General features: G+C 37.9%; 1 protein-coding gene across 1 annotated transcript in view; it reads left to right on the top strand.

Moving 5' to 3' along the window:
- Mnn1 (menin 1) overlaps positions 1–16,902 on the top strand; it is a 48,208-nt gene extending 31,306 nt beyond the window's left edge. The window contains exons 7-9 of the mRNA XM_053777507.2: positions 134–246; positions 1,938–2,078; positions 6,675–16,902. Of these exons, the coding sequence (XP_053633482.2) occupies positions 134–246; positions 1,938–2,078; positions 6,675–6,755 (335 nt within the window). The 3' untranslated portion in view covers positions 6,756–16,902. The remainder of the gene's footprint in view (positions 1–133; positions 247–1,937; positions 2,079–6,674) is intronic.
- The last annotated feature ends 10,311 nt before the right edge of the window (positions 16,903–27,213 follow it).

Genomic DNA, 27,213 nt, shown 5'->3' with positions numbered 1-27,213 from the left:
ATTTATGCAATAAAATGTGTTCTTTTAATTTTCTCTCTCTGTTGGTATTTGCCATAAATATATAGAATTGTGATGCAGTGTGAAGATTTCTGTTTGTGTAGACATTGAAATGCACTTTCATTGTTGATTTCAGACATTAGTGAAGTGCAGGATCCTCCTGCACTGGATAAGACAGCAGCAGAGGCCAGGACTTCACAAGATCAGAATGGGAACATGGCTTCTGATTGTATTAATATTGCTGAAGAGGTTGGTATTATTGAGTCAGTGTCAGAAAATAAATTTGTAGACGTACACTATTTGTAGTCTGTACAGTAGGTGTCATAACTATGCATCGATGTAAATGGAAAAGACTGCTCACCATGACCCTTTGTTGTAAATATATAGTTTTGAAATATGTCATAGGCACTGATGAGGATAAGTTATGGAGGATAGAAAAGTCATTACCTTCCCACACCTACTTCATGGCACTCGAGATTTTGGGGTTAGAGGACATGTCCATGCCACAAAACTTACACTTAATAAGTTTCCAAATATTCTCTAAGATTTAAGTCTACTGAGTTTCCATATCAGTCATTAAAGTGTGGAAATATCACAATAATTTAGCCAGTTCTTTTATATCTAGCAGTATGACAAAGGGCACTGACTTTCATAGAAAAGTTATTCTGGCACTTTTCAAATCTGTCTGGTAAATAGTCTGCTAAAGGCTTACTTATGACCATGCATATTTGATGCCTACTATAAACAGACCATGTGTAGTGAGTAATCATAAATAATGTTTAGGCATAGACCCTGTGTAATGTACAGTGCATGCAAAAGAAATCTATAATTGTCCAATGCAAAAACAAACTATACACGAGATTTTGGTGCATGCATTTCACTTGCGTTTCTGCCATAGGAAATGTGGGCAGAGCTTGTGTACTGGAGCCCATCTTGCTCCATTGTTTCCCACTATGCCACACTTCAGTGCTCTGCCAGAGCTTGGTGAGGAAGGAGGCCTGCTACGTTGTTCCTCAGTGCCCCTTTTTTCACTTGACCACGAACTTTGCCACGCTATATCTCCACTGCAAGTGGTCAGAATGGGTCAAACTAAATATTCAATTGCAGAGAAGACCCATGTACTCACCCTGTTAGAGAAAGGCATGTCTGTGATACGAGTAGCTGCAGACCTGAAGGTGACGAGAATGGCAATTTACAACCTCGAGAGAGCAGCTGCCGCACACCCACCTGCCACCGTACCACCCAGGAAGGTGGGCTCTGGGGCCCCCAAAAATACTTCTCTTCGCAATTACCTCTTCAGGATCTTGTGCGAAGAGAAGTCTTTTTGGGGGCCCCAGAGCCCCCCTTCCTGGGTGGTACAGTGCCAGGTGGGAGTGTGGCAACTGCTTTCTTGAGGCTGTAAATCGCCATCCTCGTCACCTTCAGGTCTGCGGCTATGCTTATCACAGACATGCCTTACTCTAATAGGGTGAGTGCATGGGGTCTTCTCTGCAATTGAATATTTAGTTTGACCCATTCTGACCACTTGCAGTGGAGATATAGCGTGGCAAAGTTCATGGTCGAGTGAAAAAAAGGGGCACTGAGGAACAACGTAGCAGGCCTCCTTCCTCACCGAGCTCTGGCAGAGCACTGAAGTGTGGCATGGTGGGGAACAATGGAGCAAGACGGGCTCCAGTACACAAGCTCTGCCCACATTTCCTATGGCGGACACACAAGTGTAATGCATGCACCACAATCACGTGTATAGGTTGTTTTTGCATTGAACATGCATAAATTTCTTTTGTATGCACTGTATTTACAAAGTAAGTCACATATAAGTAATCACAAAAGGCATTCGTCTGTGTACATGTATATGTGTAGTTAATGGTAATAAAGCATGTTGCTAAACACATATTAATGTCTATAAATTAGTGTAGCATTAATGCATTTTTACACTTCAGGATATTGATCCCAGTGAGATGATGCACCGTTGGCCACCCGTGAAACTGGCATCAGCTAAGATGCGTGGATTGAGGGACTTGCTTCTTGCTGATAAACTCAATTCACAGGCAATTTCACTACAGTTAACAGCACAGTCACAGGTCAGTATAAATTTAGTGTTTTTTTTTTTTTTTTTTTCCAACAAGTCGGCCGTCTCCCACCGAGGCAGGGTGACCCAAAAAAGAAAGAAAATCCCCAAAAAGAAAATACTTTCATCATCATTCAACACTTTCACCACACACATTATCACTGTTTTTGCAGAGGTGCTCAGAATACAACAGTTTAGAAGCATATACGTATAAAGATACACAACATATCCCTCCAAACTGCCAATATCCCAAACCCCTCCTTTAAAGTGCAGGCATTGTACTTCCCATTTCCAGGACTCAAGTCCGACTATATGAAAATAACCAGTTTCCCTGAATCCCTTCACTAAATATTACCCTGCTCACACTCCAACAGATCGTCAGGTCCCAAGTATCATTCGTCTCCATTCACTCCTATCTAACACGCTCACGCACGCTTGCTGGAAGTCCAAGCCCCTCGCCCACAGAACCTCCTTTACCCCCTCTCTCCAACCCTTTCGAGGATGACCCCTACCCCTCCTTCCTTCCCCTATAGATTTATATGCTTTCCATGTCATTCTACTTTGATCCATTCTCTCTAAATGACCAAACCACCTCAACAACCCCTCTTCTGCCCTCTGACTAATGCTTTTATTAACTCTGCACCTTCTCCTAATTTCCACACTCCGAATTTTCTGCATAATATTTACACCACACATTGCCCTTAGACAGGACATCTCCACTGCCTCCAACCATCTCCTCGCTGCTGCATTTACCACCCAAGTTTCACATCCATATAAGAGTGTTGGTACCACTGTACTTTCATACATTCCCTTCTTTGCCTCCATAGATAGCATTTTTTGACTCCACATATACCTCAACGCACCACTCACCTTTTTTCCCTCATCAATTCTATGATTAACCTCATCCTTCATAAATCCATCCGCCGAAACGTCAACTCCCAAGTATCTGAAAACATTCACTTCTTCCATACTCCTCCTCCCCAATTTGATATTTAGTGTTAACTCTTATTTTAAGGTTAACTGGTAAACCATTAATGTGTGAGTAGTAGCAACTCCAACTTGCAACCAAAGGACCTAGGCTCAATATCAGGCATGAAAAAGAACTTTGTGTACTAGGCAAAAGGGAATGTATCGTAGTAGCTTTTGCTAGCAATTGCACTAGCTCATTGTGAGATTGATAATGCGGAATAAGTCATAGACATGATGGTAAGCCTTATTATTATTGAAGGAATGGGTACATGGTGAATGTTTGGTGTTAGCCTGCACCAGGCTGTAGACTGGTGAGAGAGTGAAGGAATGTAACCTCTGGTCTGATCTGCATCTATCCAGTGAGTACAGACCTAAACAGCATGCAAAAAGTTCACTAGATAACAGCACAGGTACAGTGGTGTAAAGAGTGCAAAATGTGAAGGCCTGACTAGATTTACATTGCATCTGAGTGTAGTTCTGATATTTAAATAAGGGGGGACAGATAGGTAGTGTTAAACTACAAGCCATTGTTACTGATATGTTTATTACAGAAGTTTATGGAGAGGATTATCAGAAGTGTAGTGCAGTACCGGAAAAGGAGCGGGTTTATAGATAAGAGCCAGCATGATTTTAGAGATGATAAATACTGCCTCACAAATCTGCTTGAGATCTGTGAGAAGGTAATGAAAGTAGAGAGAGAGTGAGAGTGAGTGTGTGTGTGAGAGAGTGAGCGAGTTTGTGTGAAAGAGAGAGAGGGAGAGTGTGTGAAAGAGAGAGAGAGAGAGTGAGTGAGTGAGTATACAGTGGACCCCCGGTATTCGATATTAATCCGTTCCTGAGAGCTCATCGAATACCGATAATATCGAAAACCGAATCAATTTTCCTCATAAGAAATAATGGAAATCAAATTAATCTGTGCAAGACAGCCAAAAGTATGAAAAAAAAAATTTTTACTACATGAAATATTAAGTTTAATGCAATAGAATAATTACAATAACAATAAAATAATTGACACTTACCTTTAACCCTTTGACTGTTTTCGATGTATAAATACGTCTTACGAGCCAATGTTTCTGACGTATATATACTCAATAATTCTAGCGGCTTCAAATCAAGTGGGAGAAAGCTGGTAGGTCCACATGTGAGAGAATGGGTCTGTGTGGTCAGTGTGCACCACATAAAATAAATCCTGCAGCACACATTGCATAATGAGAAAAAAAAAAACTGATCGTTTTTTTGGAATAAAACGCCGACTTTGAGGTGTATTTTCGTATAGTATTTATCGTTGTATTCGCGTTTTCATGGTCTTAGGTGATAAAATGGAAAACACATTACAGAAATAGAGATGATTTTCATTACTTTGACGATGAAAACTACCTCGAAACTGAGCTCAAAGTAGCGGAAATGTTCGATTTTTACCAATGTTCAGGAGTAAATAAATCACACCACATGTCCAATACACGTCAACTGGGGAGTCTAATATTCTTTCACTAGTGCACTGATATTATTTATACCATTTTTACAATAATGCAGTAGTCTGCATAACAGTAAATTTTGTATTTTTTTGTATGAATAAAAAATCAAAATAGAAAGCAATAATAATATAAGAGGGGCCTAGAGATGTGACTAATGAACAGAGCATATGTTATTTTAGTGCCACGAATGTCTACCTTGTTTATTCTGGACCCTATTTTGAAATTGGCATCTTTTTTAGTTTGTGTGAAATTGGCCAAATTGCCAATTTCTGACCACCATATTGGGTAGTCCAAATTAGTAAATGGGAGGTTTCTTGTACTCAGCTGATAGATAAACTGGAGTTCTAAAGAAATAGCTATGAGTCTGGTCAACTGGAACAATGGAATTGGCTGAAAATAGGGCCCAAAGTCGGCGAAATCGCCGATACACATATGTCGCCAAGACCGCTAACTTCGCGAGAGCATAATTCCACGAGTTTTCGACCAAATTTCGAACTTTTGGTGTCATTACCATCGGGAAAAGATTCTCTATCATTTCATTAGAATATTTTTTTTTTTTTTTTTTTTTTTTTTTTTTTAAATTGAGCAACATAGAATGACAGTTTCAGAGAGGGGCCTGAAACAGTCAAAGGGTTAATGAAGATCTGGTGATGATTGATGAGATGGGAGGAGGGGAGAGGTGTTAGTGTTTAGAAGGGGAATCCCCTTCCATTAGGACTTGAGGTAGCAAGTCCTTTTCTGGGGTTACTTCCCTTCTTCTTTTAATGCCACTAGGACCAGCTTGAGAGTCACTGGACTTCTGTCGCACAACATAACTGGCAGCCTCACTATGCCTAATCACACTATGTATGCCACTACGATTCTTAAATCTTTCTAACCAACCTTTGCTGGCCTTAATTCACTCACATCACCACTAGTTGCAGGCAATTTCTTTACCAAATCGTCATGCAACTGCCTAGCCTTTTCACAAATGATTGCTTGAGAGATGCTATCTCCTGCTATCTGTTTTTCATTTATCCACACCAATAACAATCTCTCAACATTTTCTAACACTTGCGGTCGCTGTTTCATAATCACAGTTGCACCTTTTGCAAGAACAGCTCCCTTGATTGCCGTTTTCCTGGTCACTATAGTAGAGATGATTGATTGGGGTTTATTATACAACCTGACCAGCTCCGACACACGCACTCCACTTTCGTACTTTGCAATTATCTCTTTCTTCATTTCATAAGTCATTAGCGACTTTTTTCTCGAAGGGTTAGCACTAGAAGCTTTCTTGGGGCCCATGGTGACTTATTTTGCAGAAACAAGCACCAAACATAGTGATAATGTGGATAATATGGAATGTACCGAATGTATCCTTAGATGCGCACACACTGGCTGGCTTGTAAACACTAGCACACACAGGGCAGTTCAGGCTACACGTGGACAGGTCTCGTACGAATCGTATCGAATACCGGGTTTTCAATCGAATACCGAGAAAATTTTTTTGCGTTAAAATGCATCGAAAACCGGATTTATCGAATACCAATGATATCGAATACTGGGGGTCCACTGTAATAACAGAAGCATAACTGGAAAGGTTACAAAACAGTCTTGGCAAACTACAGGATTGGTCTGACAAGTATTTACTAGACTTTAGCCCTAGTTATTTCAAATATATGAAAATTGGGGAAGGGCAAAGATGACCAGAAACAAAGTACAGGCTCAGGGAACAAATGCTGTAAACCTCCATGAAAGAGAAGGCCCTTGGGGTGAGCATACTGTAGTTCAAGCATATAACCTGAGTTGCACATCAACTGAATAGCAACTGCAGCAAATGTAAATCTGGCAAATTTATGGATGACAGTAAAAAAAATAGAAAAAACTGATCTTTCTTCTTTCAACAAACTGGCTGCATCCCACTGAGGCAGGGTGGCCCAAAAAGGAAAAATGAAAATTTCTCTTTTTAACTTTAGTAATGTATACAGGAGAAAGGGTTACTAGCCCCTTGCTCCTGGCATTTTAGTCGCCTCTTATGACACTTACATTTGTAGAATAGTTATCTACACTAGAAATATTTCGTGTCTTAATGCATGTAAGAAAATCCATGGGTTTTGGGTGTATAAATGAACATATTTTAATTTTTTTCACTGCACTTACCTATAATAAACACCATCCCACAGGTGACGATGACGAAAAAGAGAGGTGTAGGCGAGGTGGAGACTCCACATGCTGGCCGATCCAAAAGAGCGCGAAGAGAATAAACTTTTACAGGTTTATTGTACATTGTACAATAATATTGTACAATGCATTGGTAAGGTTGAAGAACAAAGTCTACAAAGGTGACTTGGCCATACTGTGAAATTTTGGTGTACTGTACAGGGATAAAATGATGCTATACCATACAATGGTATATTTTTTAGTACACCAAAGAAAGAGGTATACAGTGAGATACATGGGATTAAACCTTCCTCGTCCTAGTGGTTTTGTGTTACCATGTGTGAAAATTTATGGAGTTTAAATTTCAGGGTGATGTTACACTTTCAAGTCAGCAATTTGGTTAATTTAAAATCTATGAGGCTGCCCTGCTTGAAGAACCAAGAGGGATGCTGATATTTGTGGAAATAATAATGTAGATGACTTGGAGACAAAGGGAGTAATGTTTGTGTTCCATGTATTTCTTGCTTTGCATTTCCTGGGTACAAACATACTAGCAAGTTTTGTGGAAAATTATTTATAAAAGTGGCTGCTTTCTAAAGGTCATTCATCAGTTCTGTCATTGAGTGCAATTGATACAATTTTTCTTTGATTTAAGAAACATTATTTTATTTTCCTAAGAAATTAATCATAGCTAGTATAGTATATGCTTAATATTTTGTCAGTATCAAGCAATGATTGTGACTTGGTCACTTTTAGAAGACAGCCTGTGAGTGGCTTAAAGTAGATTTCTAGGTGATTTTTAAAAGTGATCAGTGTGTTGCTTTGAACACACGCATCACGTGTTGGGTAGAGTATCCACGGTGATAGTCAAAATTAGATTTTATTTTTAATGTCTTTACCAAAGTCTTAAATTTCCTTTTTATTTGGAAAATAATGATTTTATACAAATTTTATGTAGAGATTTAGATGGCATTTCCTATATGAGAAATGTGCCCCAGTTGGTTAAGGATAGTGATACGTATTTATTTTAAGAACCTGAAAAGATGAATGTCGAGTAGTTTTTCCAGAATCCAAAGGAATGGCTATTGAGCAATTTTTTGTTTGTTGTTCCAATAGGAATCAAAGATTATTTTTTAAATGATGTTTATGAATATGATGATTGTTAACTACATGTAATTGTAGTATCTTTTTTTTATCATAGGTACCAGACCATACAACTCTTGCTTGGAAGAAATGTTGCTCTACATTAATCAATATTTCTGTAAAGCACAAACAATTTATTAATGACATGGGTGTTCCTTTACTGTATAATTCTCTTAGGAACTTTTGAAACCTACCATGTAATAAGCAACCACATCGTTGGGAATGATGACAACGCTTCTGGTTGCAGTGATGATTGGTTCCCTTTTGCGCACCACATGTAGCGCTATGGGTGGAGGCTAGTAATGGGAGGCAAGTTTTAATACCTCTTCCTATTTGTGTCCAGTCTTAGTAGCCTGTGATGATTTACACGCAAAAGTTTGTGTATGTCAAGTTTCAGGGGAATTTTATTGATTTAAGGTGCTGGTATAAGTACAATTGTCTTTGCAAAAAAAAAGTGGTATTGATAAAACTATGTGGATTCCTACACGTTGCTTGCTAGATATTATACGTTAGAGATTTAAGCGTGTGTATGTAAGAGTACACATTGTTATGTTTGATTCTAGGATATTCTATTGATCCTATATTACATGATGCGTTCACTTTGCATTGGCATGTAGATTAATTTATTTGTAAATACAGTAACTTTTTTTCCCTGTTCATTACTGGCAATAATCATATCATATTTTGTTGATAACTTTTGCAAAGTTGATTTGGCTTTCCCTGTTCGGATATTTTGACAAAAATTTATATGTATATATATAATATATTATATATATATATTATATAGTATATATATATATATATATATATATATATATATATATATATATATATATATATATATATATATATATATAGATATATATATATATATATATATATATATTATATATATCTATCTATATATATATATTATATAGATCTTGAAGGGAAAGAAGCCCCCAAGCCCCCTCCTGGTGGATTATCTTTGATGTGCCAGCAACACAGCGGCAACACCCATAGTATGTAACTGTGAAATACAGTTAGCCTATGTGGTCTGCTTACTGGGTTTGACCACCAAACAAGTACCTGATAAGGCTTAAGTAAAGTAAGGAAAAGTGGTTGTGCACCTACTTATAAAGCTGACACATGGGCACCTGAAGGCTGATAAGTATGACCACTCATAGCTGTGGACATTGTAAACAGGACATTGTCTTTTGTAGGCCACTAGTAATTGGTCTTGTTATAGGCCATGTATGTTACTGATTGTCATTTGTCTGTAAGCTGTCAGTGATGCTTGCAATATGACCCCCATTAGAGATTTCTCTTCTAGCTTGCAGAAAGATCATCTGCCAACTAGGAAAACTGTTTCCAATATCACTTCAAAAAGTGATTGGTGGTGACAGGACTTGCCAGTATTGCTAGCAAGAGATTCTTGACAACATTGTTACCAGTGTCACTTCATGATGTGATGGTGGTGACAAAGTTGTTGCCAATATCACATGATAATGTGATGGTGGTGACAAAATTATTGCCAGTGTTGCTTCATGTTGGGGGGTGACAGACGGTTAGCAGTTTCACTTGATGATGGTGGTGACAAAATCTGACTTCATTTTTCTTATTTGGCAGATTTTTGCTGTAAGAAACAGCTGTATGTGGCAGTTTATGGCCTGAAGGTCAGAATTGTTTGTGGTAGTTTTGGGCTCTAGATCACATTTGTTAGTCACAGTTTGTGACCTTCAGCTCACACCTGATGGTGACAGTTTGTGACCTTCAGCTCACACCTGATGGTGACAGTTTGTGACCTGTATTCACCTGTTGGTGTGAGTATCTGGTCACAGTTGGTTGTCTGCAGGTTACACTTGTTATTAACATTAATTTCCTGTAGGTTGAATCCCTGTGTTGACAGTTTGTCTCTAGGTCACATTGAATGCCTTTGGCTCCATCTGTTGAATGGATCATGTAGGTTGTGGATGTTTGTGACAGTACAATCGTGTAGGTGATGAGAAATAGCGTCGGTCTGGTGTGGGGGCCACTGTTGTAGCAAGCAGTACAACCTTCTTAGGCCATGGATGTTATGTGTGGTAGGTGTTGCTATCACCAGCTATATTTTACAGCCATTTCTAGGAAGCGCTTTGTAGAAACTAAGCATCCAGATGTGACATTTGAGGAATCTCTTGATATTTTGATGACAGTGTTTATAAAAGAAGTAGAATATGTACACCCACAGCTGTGTATTTCTTCTGCATTGACTTTACAAACCTAGAATAACATGCATGATATGTTAGCATGAGGGTCATATAAATGCATTGTACCTTTATATGATATTGCCTTTTTTCTATAATTTTAGCCCATTTGCACAAAAGAATCACTGGGCAGGCCTTTCCAGTTGAAAGATCTTATGTACTTAGACCTCATATTAGTCTCAGAAATCACTCCACATCACTTACATCCCTGTTAGTTGTGTCTCCTTACAGAACCTAAACCTCAGAATGGCATAGCAGCTTTCAGCTAGCACATAACCATAATTTTCTAAGATGCAATTAGCCAGTCTATAATTAAGGATAATGAGGTTTTGATATTTTTGCATATTTGTTGTAATTTGCAATTTTGTCAAAAGTCTTGTGCCCATGATTAATCAGAATACTGGTTAAATTTTTTTTATGAAATATTAATAGAATGAAACAGGTATCTGGATAGGCCAGATGTTAGTTGGCTCTCAACACTGTAAAGGTGAATGTAAAGCCTACATTTTTTGGCTATCCTTACTCTGTCAGACCTCACACTTATATCTCTATTGACCTACAGTATATGATGTTTTAACATGTCTCAGCAGTGGCTGCATGCACTCTTAGAATACATCTTTCCTTGAATGCTGTTTATTATTGAATGTAGTTGAAATTTTTCTTAACAATGTTGTTTCTGTTCTTATTTTCATAAGGGAGACTTCTTTGGAATGAATATGATTTTCCAAAATGGCAAATATTCAAAGCAAGTAAAATATATTTAAATCATTAATACCACTAGAGGTTGTGTGATATGTACATGGCTTGTAATGGTGTTTATTTAGCCTATAAAGATAAATTTATGTTTGTGGGCTAAATACTTACAAAGTGGGATTGACATCATAATGGAGGATATTTATATAAGGCGAGCTATGCTATATCAGAACATTTTAATTGTAAACTTTAATGTATATTGTGCCAAGCATTGACATCATTAGCTTAGTTATATGCTGAAATTTGCATGAAAAATTCATCCAGTTTTAACAATAAGCATCATAACCTTAGGCCATTTGCTGAGACTTGCATGTGCATCATAAGCTTAGGTCACATTCTTAGCAAATCCCCAAAGCCATTAGTGCATAATAGGAGGTGTACAGTGTCTTCACCCTCCCTCACACAAACATGTGTCAAGGCTGTCTTCTATACTGTGTTGGAAATAGTCATTATCATTATTTTTCCTCGAACTAGAATGTAAGAACTTGAGTTTTTATATCCATATATTGTGCTCCAAGTGTATTGTTGTATGTTTGACAAGTAGAGATATTTAATTATAATGAGGATTTTATAATTTTTCGTGTGGAATTTAATTTTTGCCCGAATAATTCATGTACCTCTGTAAAACAAACATTCCTATATGAGTAGTTTAGTGAAGTGAGCTGGCCTAGATCTCTGGAGCACTGGTCTATTTGCTGTGTCCATCACCAGGACCACAGATTTCCCTGTTCTCCGTGTTAGTTCACCAGGACCAGGCTCGCTACTTCGGTTATGTCAGTTCACTTGAACCAGGCTATTTTTGTTTTTGTTTTTTTCTGTTCTTGAAAATGAGGCTCCTCTTCTTATGCCTGTACACTAGAGCCGAACTTTCCTTTCCTTATGCCAAGTCTGTTCAGTCAGGTCATGCTACCCTCATTCCCAGCTGTAACAGACATGGTTGTTAAGCTGTGTAGTGATATTCACCCCATGATATTTTAGTTTCTTTAGATCTTATCATTGTACACATGCAGGTATGCTCATCTTAGCAGTGTTGCCATATGTTATTGAATATAAGCCATGCATCAAGTTATAACTTTCCGGCAGACCGAAACGTTGCTCAGTGATGGACAGTGTTGATGTAGGTTAGGGGTCACACATGGTAGTTTCTGTATTCTCCAGTCATTGCAGGAAGCAGTATCTTATTAATTCATTGTATCCTTTGGCTAACTAAGGTAGTGTATGAACATTTGTAGGTGTATGATCTTGTAGTTTGTGGTGAGATGCAATGTTACTGATAGTGTTTTACTCAATTAAGAAACTCTTTAGCTCATGTGAAATATTACAAATAATTTTCACAGTTATTTTTTCTTACTGAAATATATTTAGATTTGTAATGTTTGAGAAATAACTTTTCAGTATTTTTGAAAAAAAAAAAAAAAGTAATATTTAAGATAATGGGTGTAGACCAGCATGAGTGGCATGACACTCTCCAAACATTGCTTTTTTTTTCCACAACCATGACCTTCCTAATAAAACATTGCTTAGTATGGTATGTTTTGTTATGAAGGAAGATAAAATAGTCCTGCAGATTACTTCACCAGTCAAGCAAAATATTTTTCATAGATAAGACTTTTTGTTTTTTATCACTGATTTCACCTGCTCAGTGCGTGAGCAAAAGATATTAATTTCTACCACTTGAAAGAGAAGGGATTAAGGTGAGCACTTAACATTAGTATCAAACCTTCAGATTAACGATAATAAAATCCTTTAGAGAAAGTTATGTTACTTTGGTTTGACATTCCAAAAGTGAAAAGCTCCTGTAATATTTTTTTATTGAGATTGTATATTTTTTTATGTCAAAGTATATGGGAGACCTGCATTTCAGATATGGAGATTATTGTAGGTATTATTAAGTTTAAAGATATCAAATTCTTTAATTTGCTTAGAATTCTATATGTGAAGTAATAGTTATGGTGAACAGTGTGGGTGATGGGAGTTTCTTGCTTAATATAGAGTCTTATAAATAGGGTCTTATAGCATATACAAATCATTGACATATTGTATATCTACATAAGTAGTTTGGAAGTGATATTTTTAAGACATCAGATTTTTAATGGCACGTTGAATCTTTTTTGTTCATCTGTATTATGTACCATTGGCCGTGTTATGTTAGAGCAGACTGGTATATTTAGACTATTCTCATCTCAGTTATGTTGTAGCTGGTTTAAAGCTTCATTATTTTGAATATCAAGTATCATCGTTCACAACATTAACCTTAGATATATCTGAATTTCTGGTTTTCATTGAAGAATTTATAACCACATACAAAGGTATTAACAACACAAGTAGATAAAAACGGTAAGAAGATGGTAGTAAACAATTAAGAAAAGAAGAGAGAGGCAAGTTCAGTATACAGTGCTGTAAAATATGTCATTAGGTGAGTGCAGTACAGTACCTTGATCCTTTTACAAATATTTTAACTAGAAGTTCTGCACAATCTAGGTACTGTATATATAATATTATAGTTGTTAATATGAATTGGTTGCTATTACTAATTGATATACAATATTTATTTTTTATAGTAGTAGGTCATGGTACAGTAATTTTTACATTGCATAGTCAAGTATGACTTGGATTAAGGTATTCCAATTGAGTTTCTTTAAAATGTAGAGTGAAGACAACCACAGGAGACTCAGAAATCTATACCTCTCGCTAATGCCACTGAGTACTCCCTGGTCCATCCATTATCTTCGTCATTGTATATTGTAACCACACATTGTCATCAACATGCATTTTACCTTGTTACCAATCGTGCATAATGCCGTCAGTGTTTTAGATTCTACTTATCACTCATAGTTGGTTGGCACACGCGTAATCTTGTTCCAGCATTACCAGCAGCAAAATTCAAGGCATGTGTTGAAGACTTGTGCATGTTGGTTGGTTCTCTCGTAGATATTTCTTGTATCATTAATATGATGCAACTTTAAGTCATGGTATTTCTTATGAACAATAACTGATAGATTAATAACATATATATTAATATATATCTCTAGGTAAGTTGAAGAAATATTATTTAAATGGAGTTAAATTTATATTTTAAGGGCTTATATTCAATAAAATGTTGTAGTGCTGTAGATACATACAGTGTATTAGTCTTATTAGTATTAAGTACACACATGTAAGTGTATTGGTCTTATGTGTGTAAAGTACACACGTGTAAGTGAACCAATCTTGCTAGTGTTAAGCACACACATAAGTGAACCAATCTTGTGTGTAAAGTACACAACACTTGTAAGTGAAGTAATCTTACTAGTGTTAAGTACACACATGTAAGTGTATCAATCTTACCAGTGTTAAGTACACACGTGTGTCAGTCTTACCAGTGTTAAGTACACACATGTATGTGTATCAGTCTTTAGTGTCCACATACACTCACACGTGTAATAAGGAGATGTGTACTTAGTGTTCTTCATAATTACGGGAAATAATTTCCCACCGGTGATTTCACCCACAAAACACATGCATTTTTTTCCATAATATTACTGTAGAGAAATGCAATTTGAGCCTGTTTGTTTCTCAACTGAAATGAGAATCTTGCATGTTTTATTGTAGAAAAATTGCAACCTTACTCGCCCAAGTGTAGCCAAGATTTTGGTATAAATTGTTTAATATTCAATGTCAAGCAAAAATTAGCCTCTGTCACAGTTATTGTGGTGTGCACATTACCCACACAGGATTCTGAAAATTAACTTTTAGAGGTTAGACAGTAAGAAGCTCACTACTTTATCAACCTGAGTAAAACCATGTTGAGTCTTACGCTTTCTTCTTTTGTTTGTAATTTGTCATCCCGGTATTTTCTTTGAATCCATGCTACCATTCTCTTTTTTCTTGGAGTTGAACATTGTGAGAAATTTTAGGTTTAGGTTTAGGGGTATACAGTTAAGATCAGTATGCCAATTTGATAGAGTCCTACAATTGTATTTGTTTTAATATGGCATACAGTGCTTAGTTTTACAACTGCCACAAATCACTGGACACTGGCAATATTTTAAACTTCACAAGAATCATTTTTTATTTTAAATCATATTTTTGTTACAATATGTATTTTTTAAATTGCCAAGAAAATGACAAACAAACAGGTAACTGATTCATTTCTGTATCCAGATTTCTTTATGACGGTAACCAGATATATTTAATTTTTATGCATTCACAGTTTGGTTTCATTAAAATGATATAAAATAAATAAAGCAATTTATCATAACAGCATGAAATGTTGTTCATTACAATAAAAATTCAGTCAGACCTCACTTGATATGTAAGAAGTCCCTTATCGATCGTATGCGACACGCTGAACAGTGGTCGCTTCATTTTACTGCAACCCTTATGCAACTAATGTTAAACACATCAAAATGTGAAGAACGGGCCCAAACCTAATAAATCAGCAGAGCGTTGTCTCTCCTTGTTAGCTATAAGGTCCTATGTTACCTGATACTTGTGATTTCTGTGTATGCATCTGGGAGACAAAAAGGTCCTCCCGATTCTCTTCTTGCGTCTTAGTGGGAAAGTAACTAACTTGCAGCAGGTTTGCCAACTCAAGCATGTCTTAAGGATGCAGCATTATTTCATCTGTCTGAGATCCAGATATATAAAAAAATCCAATGTAATATTATATTTTAATAGATTTTAAAATAATGTCATAGATTGATAAGGTTTGCTGTGTAATCAAAAAAATTAATTGATTCTCAGATACATGAGATGTTGCTAATTAGTACATTTTGTGGTTTTTAAACAACAATTGCAATGAATTATGATTGATACAATTCAGTGATACAAATATTCGAATTGTAAATTCATTACAATTATACCTATAGACATCATGTATATCCATGCATAGTATACAATTTAACTTTGTCATGAGGCATTACTCTGTGTAGTTAGTAAGTTTTCCACTGGACTCGAGTAGAGAAGTAGACTACAATCTAAGTCACTTTCCCTGTAGTGTATAATTTAAGAAGCATTTCCACAGGACCTTTTGAGGCCAAATTAATATCTTGAAGATGAAGATATAGATTAAGTCAAGAAAACCTGTAGCATTTTGCTTAGCATTGAAAGATCTCTACTAAAGAGTTTGGATGAAGAATCATATCCACCTGTGAAAATGTTTAGCTTTTTATGATCAAAGATTAAGGAGATTGCCAAATAATCATATATGTCTTATTAGTTTTTGATCAAGCTCCGAACTAGTGTTATTTGTGGGATTACCACAGAGTAAGTAAGGTGCAGACAGTCATTTGGTCTGTGTATGGCACAAGAGCCACACAGTTTCCCATGCAAAAGAAACTATGTAATAACATTGAACTTTTTCTTTTTTGAATACAGTACACTTCTTTGATTTGCCTTTTCAAATTGCTGGGATAACTTAATACAGCACCAGCCAATTTATCTTTTCCAATCCATGCATGCTTATGTTTTAGTTAATCAGTGGCTGTCTTCTCTCAGTACATACCATACTTGCCTGATACGTACTTGCTTCATAATAGCCCACTAGGTGGCTGTTTTCCTTAGGTATACACTATACTCTCCTGATGCTTCATTATAGCACATACTGGGTGGCTGTCTTCCCTAGGTATACACTATACATGTACTCTCCTGTTGCTTCATTGTAGCACATACTGGGTGGCTGTCTTCCTTAAATATACTCTATACTCTCCTGATACTTCATTATAGCACACATTGGGTGGCTGTCTTCCCTTGGTACATACCATAGTCTCCTGATACTTGCTTTATTATAGCTTACTGAGTGACTGTCTTCCCTTAGTACATACCATACTCTCTTGATAATTGCTTCATTATAGCACACACTGGGTGACTTGTCTTCCCTACGTACATACCATACTCTCTTAATACTTGCTGCAATGTGGCATACATTAGCCATTTTGTGCTGGCTTCATTATAATTCATCGTGCTGACTTCTCAATGCCTTGCTTGTGCCATACACAGTCAGTTGCTGCTTCTAGCCAAAATAACAATAACTTACTCAATCTTAAGTTCTTCAGATCTTCAGATATCTTGTGGCTATTTTTGGTCTCTAGTGTCTAGGTTAGCAAGTAGAGAATATTATGAATAAAATTTATTTTTGTGGCATATGAAATGTTGTATCATTTACTACCTTAGATCTTGAGTTTCAATATAGAAACTGATATTAATATGCTGCTTACTATGAGGCTACGGTATGCAAGTTAGCCAGTATTTTCTCTGGTCAAGACTTACACGGGAGGATAGTTACTGTGTTTACTGATGCCTAAAGCCATGCTGGCTGTAACTGTCTTAGGGTAGCTGTGGTCTGCACAGATAAAACACCTCTGTGTATTTACAATGGCTGTTAATCACTCTGTACATGCAGTGGCTGTTACTGTATGGACTGTACTCCTTATTTTTGGTTCTCTTCTGAAGGGTTCCAATGTGGGTATGAAGTAGATTTGAGAGCATTTTGTGTTCATACAGGGACTGTTATTATTCATTATGTGGAAAACAATGATTTAAACTTGTGGTGAATCAAATTCTTGGCATACTTGGGTACAGCTTTCTTTCCAAGGTTCATTGTGGCACCAGCAACTACAGTACTGGAAAAAATCATTCCAAGCCACGCAGACTGATTTTCTTGGGCTAATAACTGTTAAAAGTTCATTAAATAAAGGCATCTATTTAATGAACTCTTGGTAGCTAAAAGACTGTTGAGTAGACTTCAGGATGTACATGTTTATAGAGGCCACAGATATATCAGATCACTTTCTAGTTGTAGCTACAGTGAGAGTAAAAGGTAGATGGGATACAAGGAAAATAGAAGCAGCAAGTAAGAGAGGTGAAGGTGTATAAACTAAAAGAGGAGGCAGTTAGGGTAAGATATAAACAACTATTGGAGGATAAATGGGTTAGTGAGAGTATAGGCAATGGGGTCGAAGATGTATGGGGTAAGTTTAAGAATGTAGTGTTCGAGTGTTCAGCAGAAGTTTGTGGTTACAGGAAAGTGGGTGCGGGAAGGAAGAAGAGTGATTGGTGGAATGATGATGTAAAGAGAATAGGAAGGGAGAAAAAGTTAGCATATGAGAGGATTTTACAAAGTAGCAGTGATGCAAGGAGGGAAGAGTACATATTTTTTATTTTTTTCCAACAAGTCGGCCGTCTCCCACCGAGGCAGGGTGACCCAAAAAAGAAAGAAGAGTACATATATGGAGAGAAAAAGAGAGGTTAAGAGAGTGGTGAAGCAATCTGAAAAGAGAGCAAATGAGAGAGTGGGTGAGATGTTATCAACAAATTTTGTTGAAAATAAGAAAAAGTTAATAAGTTGAGGGAGCCTAGGGAACAAATGGATTTGACAGTTAAAAATAGGAGAGGAGAGTTATTAAATGGAGAGTTGGAGGTATCGGGAAGATAGAGAGAATATTCTGAGGAATTGTTAAATGATGAAGACAGGGAAGCTGTGATTTCGTGTATAAGGCAAGGAGGAATAACATCTTTTAGGAGTGAGAAAGAGCCAGTTGTGAGTGTGAGGGAAGTTTGTGAGGCAGTGGGTAGAATGGAAGGGGGTAAGGCAGCTGGGATTGATGGGATAAAGATAGAAATGTTAAAAGCAGGTGGGGATATAGTTTTGGAGTGGTTGGTGCAATTATTTAATAAATGTATGGAAGAGGGTAAGGTACCTAGGGATTGGCAGAGAGCATGCATAGTTCCTTTGTATAAAGGCAAAGGGGATAAAAGAGAGTGCAAAAATTATAGGGGAATAAGTCTGAATGTGTGTAAAGGTACAAAGTTGAAAGTGAACATAGAAAAGAGTAAGGTGATGAGGGTATCAAATGATTTAGATAAAGAAAAATTGGGGAGGAGTATGGAAGAAGTGAATGTTTTCAGATACTTGGGAGTTGACGTGTCGGCAGATGGATTTGTGAAGGATGAGGTTAATCATAGAATTGATGAGGGGAAAAAAGGTGAGTGGTGCGTTGAGGTATATGTGGAGACAAAAAAACGCTATCTATGGAGGCAAAGAAGGGAATGTATGAAAGTATAGTAGTACCAACACTCTTATATGGGTGTGAAGCTTGGGTTGTGAATGCAGCAGAGAGGAGGCAGTTGGAGGCAGTGGAGATGTCCTGTCTAAGGGCAATGTGTGGTGTAAATATTATGCAGAAAATTCAGAGTGTGGAAATTAGGAGAAGGTGTGGAGTTAGGGTATTAGTCAGAGGGCTGAAGAGGGGTTGTTGAGGTGGTTTGGTCATTTAAGAGAGAATAGATCAAAGTAGAATGACGTGGAGAGCATATAAATCTGTAGGGAAAGGAAGGAGGGGTAGGGGTCGTCCTCGAAAAGGTTGGAAGGAAGGGGTAAGGGAGGTTTTCTGGGCGAGGGGCTTGGGCTTCCAGCAGGCGTGTGTGAGCGTGTTTGATAGGAGTGAATGGAGATGAATGGTATTTGTGACCTGACGATCTGTTGGAGTGTGAGCGGGGTAATATTTAGTGAAGGGATTTAGGGAAACCGGTTATTTTTATATAGCCGGACTTGAGTCCTGGAAATGGGAAGTACAATGCCTGCACTAAAGGAGGGGTTTCGGGATATTGGCAGTTTGGAGGGATATACAGTGGACCCCCGGTTTACGATCAGCTCCCAATGCAACCAATTATGTAAGCGTATTTATGTAAGTGCGTTTGTATGTGTATGTTTGGGGGTCTGAAATGGACTAATCTAATTCACAATATTCCTTATGGGAACAAATTCGGTCAGTACTGGCACCTGAACATACTTCTGGAATGAAATAATATCGTAAACCAGGGGTCCACTGTATTGTGTATTTTTATACCTATATACTACTTCTAAACTGTTGTTGCTGTATAGCCCTTGTGGCTTAGCGCTTCTTTTTGATGATAATAATAATAATAATAAACTGTTGTATTCTGAGCACCTCTGCAAAAACAGTGATTATGTGTGAGTGAGGTGAAAGTGTTGAATGATGATGAAAGTATTTTCTTTTTGGGGATTTTCTTTCTTTTTGGGTCACCCCTGCCTTGATGGGAGACGGCCGACTCGTTAAAAAAAAAAAAAAAAAAAAAAAGGTGTTGAGTATACCTGGTCAAGTGTATGGTAGAGTTAGTATTGAAAGAATTAAGAGTAAGACAGAGAGTAGGATAGCAGATGAACAAGGAGGCCTTAGAAAAGGTAGGGGGTGTGTAGACCAAGTGTTTACAGTGAAATATATATTTTTTTTTTTTTTTTTTACACAGGGTTTGACAAGGTTAAGGATCCCTAGCTTTATTGACAGCTATTTACAGGTTAAGGATTCCTAACTTTATTGGCGAGCTAAGAGCTGTTACCTACATCAGCTCATTTGAAAGCATTTTTATTGTTATGAGACATACAAGTAGGGAACAGGATGAAGTTGGAGCCATCTGTGGGCCAGCATTTTCATTCGATCAACTGACTTTATCTCGTTGACATCATTATGCTGTACGAATGTGTTCCATACTCGAGTCATCCTGGGTATGTATGGTCTCAGATGGAGTGATGTTCTGGAGAAGGGTACAGCCAGAGTGAAGTTGCTGCTTTCTGCCCGTCTTGTGGCATAAAAGCTTGTTTCACGCTGTCCTCGAAGTGGATCCAAGTGTGGTATTTTGACAATATTGGCCTTGTACATAACAGTAAGGCCACCCACATCCCTCCTATGTTGAAGGCTCTGCTGAAATGACAGATCTATCCAGGATGGGTCCAGGCGAGAGATGAGACGTCTTGCTCTGTTCTCTACTCTGTCAAGCAGTCGCAGATGAGAGGAGGGGGCAGGCAAACCAAGAAAGTGGAGCATACTCAAGGTGTGAGCGTACTTGTGCCTCGTACAGGATCTTGCAACCCCTACTGTCAAGCAGATGGGAGATACGGCGAAGTGCTGTAAGCTTCCTGGCTGCCTTGTTTGCAAGATTTACAACATGGTTCTTCATGGTTAGTTTGGAGTCAAATTTCACCCCAAGGATATCAACTTCTTCTCCAGGTGCCAACATCCTCCTATTCATCCTTACTACTGCACCAGCATTACCAGTACAGTATTTAGTGAACAGTATTTAGATAAGGGTAAATAGGTTTTTGTGGCATTTATGGATTTGGAAAAGTCATATGACAAGGTGGATAGGGACACAATGTGGCAGATGTTGCAGGTGTATGGTATAGGAAGTAGGTTACTGAAAGCAATGAGGAGTTTTTATGAGGATAGTGAGGCTCAGGTTAGAGTATGTAGGAGAGCAGAAGATTATTTCCCAGTAAAAGTAGGCCTTACACAAGGATGTGTGATGTCACCGTGGTTGGTCAATATATTTATAGATGGGGTTGTAAGAGAAGTGAATGTGAGGGTCTTGGCAAGAGGTGTGGAGTTAAAAGATAAAGAATCAAACACAAAGTGGGAGTTGTCACAGTTGCTCTTTGCTGATGACACTGCTTTTGGGAAATTCTGAAGAGAAGTTGCAGAGGTTGGTGGAGGATTTGGTAGAGTATGTAAAAGAAGGAAATTGAAAGTGAATATAGGAAAGAGTAAGGTGATGAGGATAAAAAGATTAGGTGATGAAAGATTGGATATCAGATTGGAGGGAGAGAGTATGGAGGAGGTGAATGTATTCAGATATTTAGGAGTGGATGTGTCAGTAGATGGGTCTATGAAGGATGAGGTGAATCATAGAATTGATGAGGGGAAAAGGGTGAGTAGTGCACTTAGGAGTCTGTGGAGACAGAACTTTGTCCATGTAAGCAAAGAGGGGAATGTATGAGAGTATAGTTGTTCCAACACTTGTATGGGTGTGAAGCATGGGTGATGAATGCTGCAATGAGAAGGAGGCTGAAGGCAGTGGAAATGTCATGTCTGAGGGCATTGTGTGGTGTAAATATAATGCAGAGAGTTTGTAGTTTGGAAATTAGGAGGAGGTGTGGGATTACCAAAACTATTATCCAGAGTGCTGAGGAGGGGTTGTTGAGGTGGTTTGGACATGTAGACAGAATGGAACAAAACAGAATGACTTCAAAAGTGTATAAATCTGTAGTGGAGGGAAGGTGGGGTAGGGGTCAGCCTAGGAAGGGTTGGAGGGAGAGGGTAAAGGAGGTTTTGTGTGCGAGGGGCTTGGGCATCCAGCAAGCATGCGTGAGAGTATTTGATAGGAGTGAATGGAGACAATTTGTTTTTAATACTCGACGTGCTGTTGGAGTGTGAGCAAAGTAACATTTATGAAGGGATTCAGGGAAACCGGCAGGCCGGACTTGAGTCCTGGAGTTGGGAAGTTTTATATCTAGTGTAAAGCACCCCTCTGGCAAGACAGTGATGGAGTGAATGATGAAAGTTTTTCTTTTTTGGGCCACCCTGCCTTGGTGGGAATCGGCTGATGTGTTAAAAAAAAAAATCTTCTTTCATTGTGTGTCCCTGATTTTGACTGGTATCTCTCACAAAACACAACATGTTTAGTCATCTCTAAAATACTCTGCAAAATGTTTGTTCATTTTGTTTTATGATTCCCCCTCATTTATTAAGAGAACATTCACGATCATTCTCGTCCACCTCATTATAACTTAAGAAATCCCCTTGCTGGACTTAGATGTCTTCACATATGTTTGGACTACAACCATAGACTAGTAATGCTGATAGATCTTTATGGGGGTATCACTTATGAATACATATACGTACTGTAATAATTATATAAGTAACAAACATGGATGAAGCTTTGTATCATTAAGTGCTTGTTTGTGAAAATATCATTTAAGGGAGATGCCTTGATACTGATAAGCTTTTGATCCAAAGAATTTGAACTACTCTACTTTTCCTTGGATTGAATCTGATTGCTTCCATTTCCCTGCTACTGTACAAAGCCTATGAGTTACCACTCCCTCCCATGAATTTTATGTACAGTTATAATACTTTTTTTCAGCTTAGTGAGGCTGTAAACATATTAGACTACTATATGACCAGCCAAGCTCTCCCAACTATAGCAGTTTTATGCTGTTTTGTTAATATTTTTCTTGTGAATACAGGCACCATAATTCAAGTGGCCCTCTGAACTACAATATTCCCATCCATCCTTTAGACACCTTCAGGACTCCTAGTTCAGCTAACTAGTTTTCCTGAATCCCTTTATAAATATTACCTTGCTTACACTACAACAGTAAATCAAGTGGGTTTTATGGCTTAACATACTGTTGGAGTATGAGCAAAGTAACATTTATGGAGGAATTAAGATGAGTTGGCTGTACTTGAATCCTGAAAGTGGAAAGTACAATGTCCACTCTGAAGGAAGGGTGGGGGATGTGGTTCAAATTATTATTATAATCAAAAAGAAGCGCTAAGCCACAAGGACTATACAGCGCTAATGTGGTTCAAAGACTCATGTGAACTGTGTTGTCTGTGCAGTTCTATCACAACAACTATTGATTGAATGGTGGTGAATGTGTTAACTTTTTTGGGGAGGTTACCCTACCTTGGGAAGGAGAGGGCCATTGTGGTAAAAAAAAAAAGTTTTCTTAGCAATCTTATTTGGTAGGTCACTACTAGATAGACTCTCTTTCTCAAATGTAATGAATTATTATTATTATCAAAAAGAAGCACTAAGCCACAAGGGCTATACAGTCAAATGTAATGAAGTGGAACTGCAAAATGTGGTTGTAGATTACCTTACGTAATAATAATATTGAGCACACTAAGGAACCCTAGTTAAGTCTTCTTTGTTGCAGCTGTTTGCTGACAGTAATACTGTTTTGTTTAAATCTCTTCAAAGGAGGTACAGTACCTTGATGCTGATGAAGGACTTTTGATCCAATGAATTGGAGCTACCCCCTTTTTTCCTGGATCCCTTCTGAGGGAGATTACATTATGCTGGTGAAGGGTTCAATCCAAGGAATTGGATCTGTCCTCTTCCTTGGATTGAACCTGGTTGCTTTCCATTCCCCAGGTGTTGTATGACTCCTATGGGTTCAGGGCTTCCTCATAATAAAAATTTCCTTGGATCAAATCTAATTACTGTACCTCTCATTCTCAAGGCACTATATGATTGGCCCTTCAAGGGAGGTTCCTTGAAGTAGAGGAGGGGTTCTTGGTCCAGGGAATTAGACTTGCCCTTCCCTTTGATCAAATCTGAATGTCTCCATTCCTACAGGCTTAGTGCTCCCCCATGAATGTGATGACAATTCAGGCTAAGCCTTGGTGAAGGGCTCATTATCCCTGTCACAAACTCAGTTGCTTCCCGTTGTGTCAGGTGCTGTATTACCCTGAAATTGATAATGATAATTGACCCCTACAGGTTTCATCTTATGTTACTACTCTTCAAGGCATATGCATTGAAGCTGGTAAGGCGCTCTTGATCTAACAAATAAGAGCTACCTGCCCCTTCATCTGATTAAACGTGATTATTTCCCATTCCCCAGGTTCTGTATGAAGTGAACCTTACAAGTTTAGTGTTTCCCCATGATTACAGTATAATAATGTAGATAAAAAAATCCCCAATTGCTGTATCATCTATGATCCCAGTGAGTCTGGTGCTTCCCCATGAATGTAGTATGTACATGTATTACAAAAACAGCACTTTCCTGTATCGTTATTGGGTGCAAGCTGTATAGCCCTTGTGGCTTAGTGCTTCTTTTTTATTATAATAATAATATTGGGTGCAAGCCCTTCAAGGGCTTGCTTGAGGTTTGCTTGATCCAAGAAACTGGAGCTATCCTTTCTTCTTGAATCAAGCCTGGATACTCTATATTCCCTGGCCATGTTCATTCATCACTATAAAATAGGTACCTGGGTGTTAGTGGACTGGCTTGGGTTGCATCCTGGGCCAAAACTGACCTAATTTACAGGAAATGCTCAGCATAACAAACGACTTTCAATATAGTAGTATGTCATTGATGTCAGCTATGGTCTGTATACCTTGTACATGTACTGGTAGAAATAAAGATATTTTGGAGGGTTCATTACTTTTTTCGTAAAACACTCCCTGATGTGAATGTTCTGCATTTTACTCTTCGAGGAAGTTACCTTAATAATAATCTTTATTTTTACAAGTACGAGGTATACAGTTCTAGCTGACATCATTTACATACTACAGTATATAGAAATTCCCTTCTTATGCAGAGCATTTCCCGCATATTAGGCCAATTTTGCCCCAGGATGCGACCCACACCGGTTGAGTAATACTTGGGTACCTATTTTACTGATAGATGAGCATGGACAGTAGGTATCATAGGGAAACACGTCCTAATGTTTCCCGCCGTACCGGGGATCGACCCCTGGACCTCAGTGTGTGAGCTGAGTGCGCTACCAATCAAACTACGGGACAACCACTGGTGAAACGTTCTTTATAAAGGAAAAAAAAGGCACAATACTGTAACTGGAACAAGACACAATAACCCTTTCAGGGTTTAGTGCTCTCCTAGGAATCTAATAAGTTACCAACAAATAATGTTTATGCTCCAAACCCGTATGGGTTATATAGCTCAGAAGGCAGGATTATGCGAGGGAAGAAGTGTGTGGAGGGTGGAAATGTGAGAGTTAGGGATGAGGAAGTAGTTAGTGGAGGTGGAGCCAGGTCAGGTCAGGTCAGGTCAGGTCAAGTTTGTCATGGAACAAGACAAGTGCTTCCTGACGGGCGCCGTTGGATTATTATTATTATAATCAAGGGGGAAGGGCTAAACCCGGAGGATTATACAGCGCCTTGGGGGGGGGATGTGGAAGGCATTCAGGCTTAATTCGGGGAACTGGAGCACAGATCCAATTCCCTAAATCAAGAGCCCCTCACCAACATCAAGGAACCTTCCTTGAGGGGGGCGCCGTTGGAGGTTTTGATCATCTGACCGAAGCCTTCAGCTGGCTTACCTCTCTACCCCCTTTACAAATTATGGTTAGTTGTAACCATTTTGGAGTTTGTAAGTTAATTTAGGTACATGTACACACAAGTAAAATTATCATAAATAGTGTAAATTACCTAGGATAACTCCCCCCAAAAGTTCAGTGACTATTTCGACTGGTCCTTGAGCTGGTGTAAATAAGTTTATTGAGGTACAGCTACACATAAAGTCCCCATCAAGGAAGGTTCCTTGATGCTGGTGACGGGCTCTTGATCTAGGGAACTGGATCTGTTCTCCAGTTCCCAGAATTAAACCTTCCACATCCCCCCCTCACGCGCTGTATAATCCTACGGGTTTAGCGCTTCCCCTTGATTAGCCCCTCAAGGAAGGTTCCTTGATGTTGGTGAGGGGCTCTTTATTTAGGGAATTGGATCTGTGCTCCAGTTCCCCGAATTAAGCCTGAATGCCTTCCACATCCCCCCCCCCCCGCCAGGAGCAGTATAATCCTCATGGTTTAGCGCTTCCCCCTTGATTATAATAATAATAATCCCCTTGATTATAATAATAATAATAAAAAAGTACAATTATCATAATGTAAATTACCCAGGATAACTTAGATATAGATAAAATACACTTTATTTCATCATGATACAATATTTGTATAAAGGTAAATAATATTTAAGTATGTATTCAGAAAGTCTCTTAATTAATATACAGAACATTTCCAGCAAACTTAAGACTAATTTAAGATTAATAATGCCATGACAACCGAGTGGTTTTATACATACAATCTCTTAGGTGATTGTAAATATAAATTACTTAAATTACAATGAATATAAAAGGACTCAATATCCTATTAATACATGCTATATGGCTTTATTAAGTCAGTGCAATTAGTTTCAATTAAAAAAATGAGTCAGCCTCAAAGATGGGACTTTCAGCTAGCTGACAGTACTGTCTGACAGTCCTGACAGAACAATGTTAATGTGGTAGTTGTCAGTCTTGTCTCTCCATTAATGATCACTTCACATGTTGGGCCAGAAATGTTAACTAAAACTTGGAGGAAAGAAAAAAATAAATTTTGAGAAACACATAAAGGTGTCCCATCCTTTATACTTTATAATAATTTGCACAAGAAATAAGTTTTGAATGATAAAGCTGTGGTCTAAATAACAACACAAAGACCCAGGTCACTATGTAAGTTTATTTAGGTACACATACACATAAGTGCAATTATTATATATAATAATATATATGTAAATTACCTAAGATAACAAAAAAAAAAAAAGGTCAAAATGACCTATTTTCATTAGGGGTTTAAGTCAATTTGTCTGACCGTGTCTAGTTATCCTGGATAATTTACACATATATGTTACTAGGTATGATATTTGTACTTATATACATCTATAAACTTGTTTAATAACAACACAAACCATGGCAATCATTATTATATGCCCTTTTTCCTCTCAACACTCCTTCAGGTAACTACCTCCATAAATCTCTCTCACACCTCACACACAAAAATAAAAAAAAAAAACATCAGTACAAAGTGTTGTGAGTGTAAGAGTAGAGATAATTACCCAAAGTTAGTGTTAGAAAAGTGTGATGGTTGAGGTAAGA

Source organism: Cherax quadricarinatus, chromosome 18 (genome assembly GCF_038502225.1).
Source record: "Cherax quadricarinatus isolate ZL_2023a chromosome 18, ASM3850222v1, whole genome shotgun sequence".
NCBI classification, from domain to species: domain Eukaryota; kingdom Metazoa; phylum Arthropoda; class Malacostraca; order Decapoda; family Parastacidae; genus Cherax; species Cherax quadricarinatus.
This window is presented reverse-complemented; position numbering and strand designations above follow the sequence as displayed.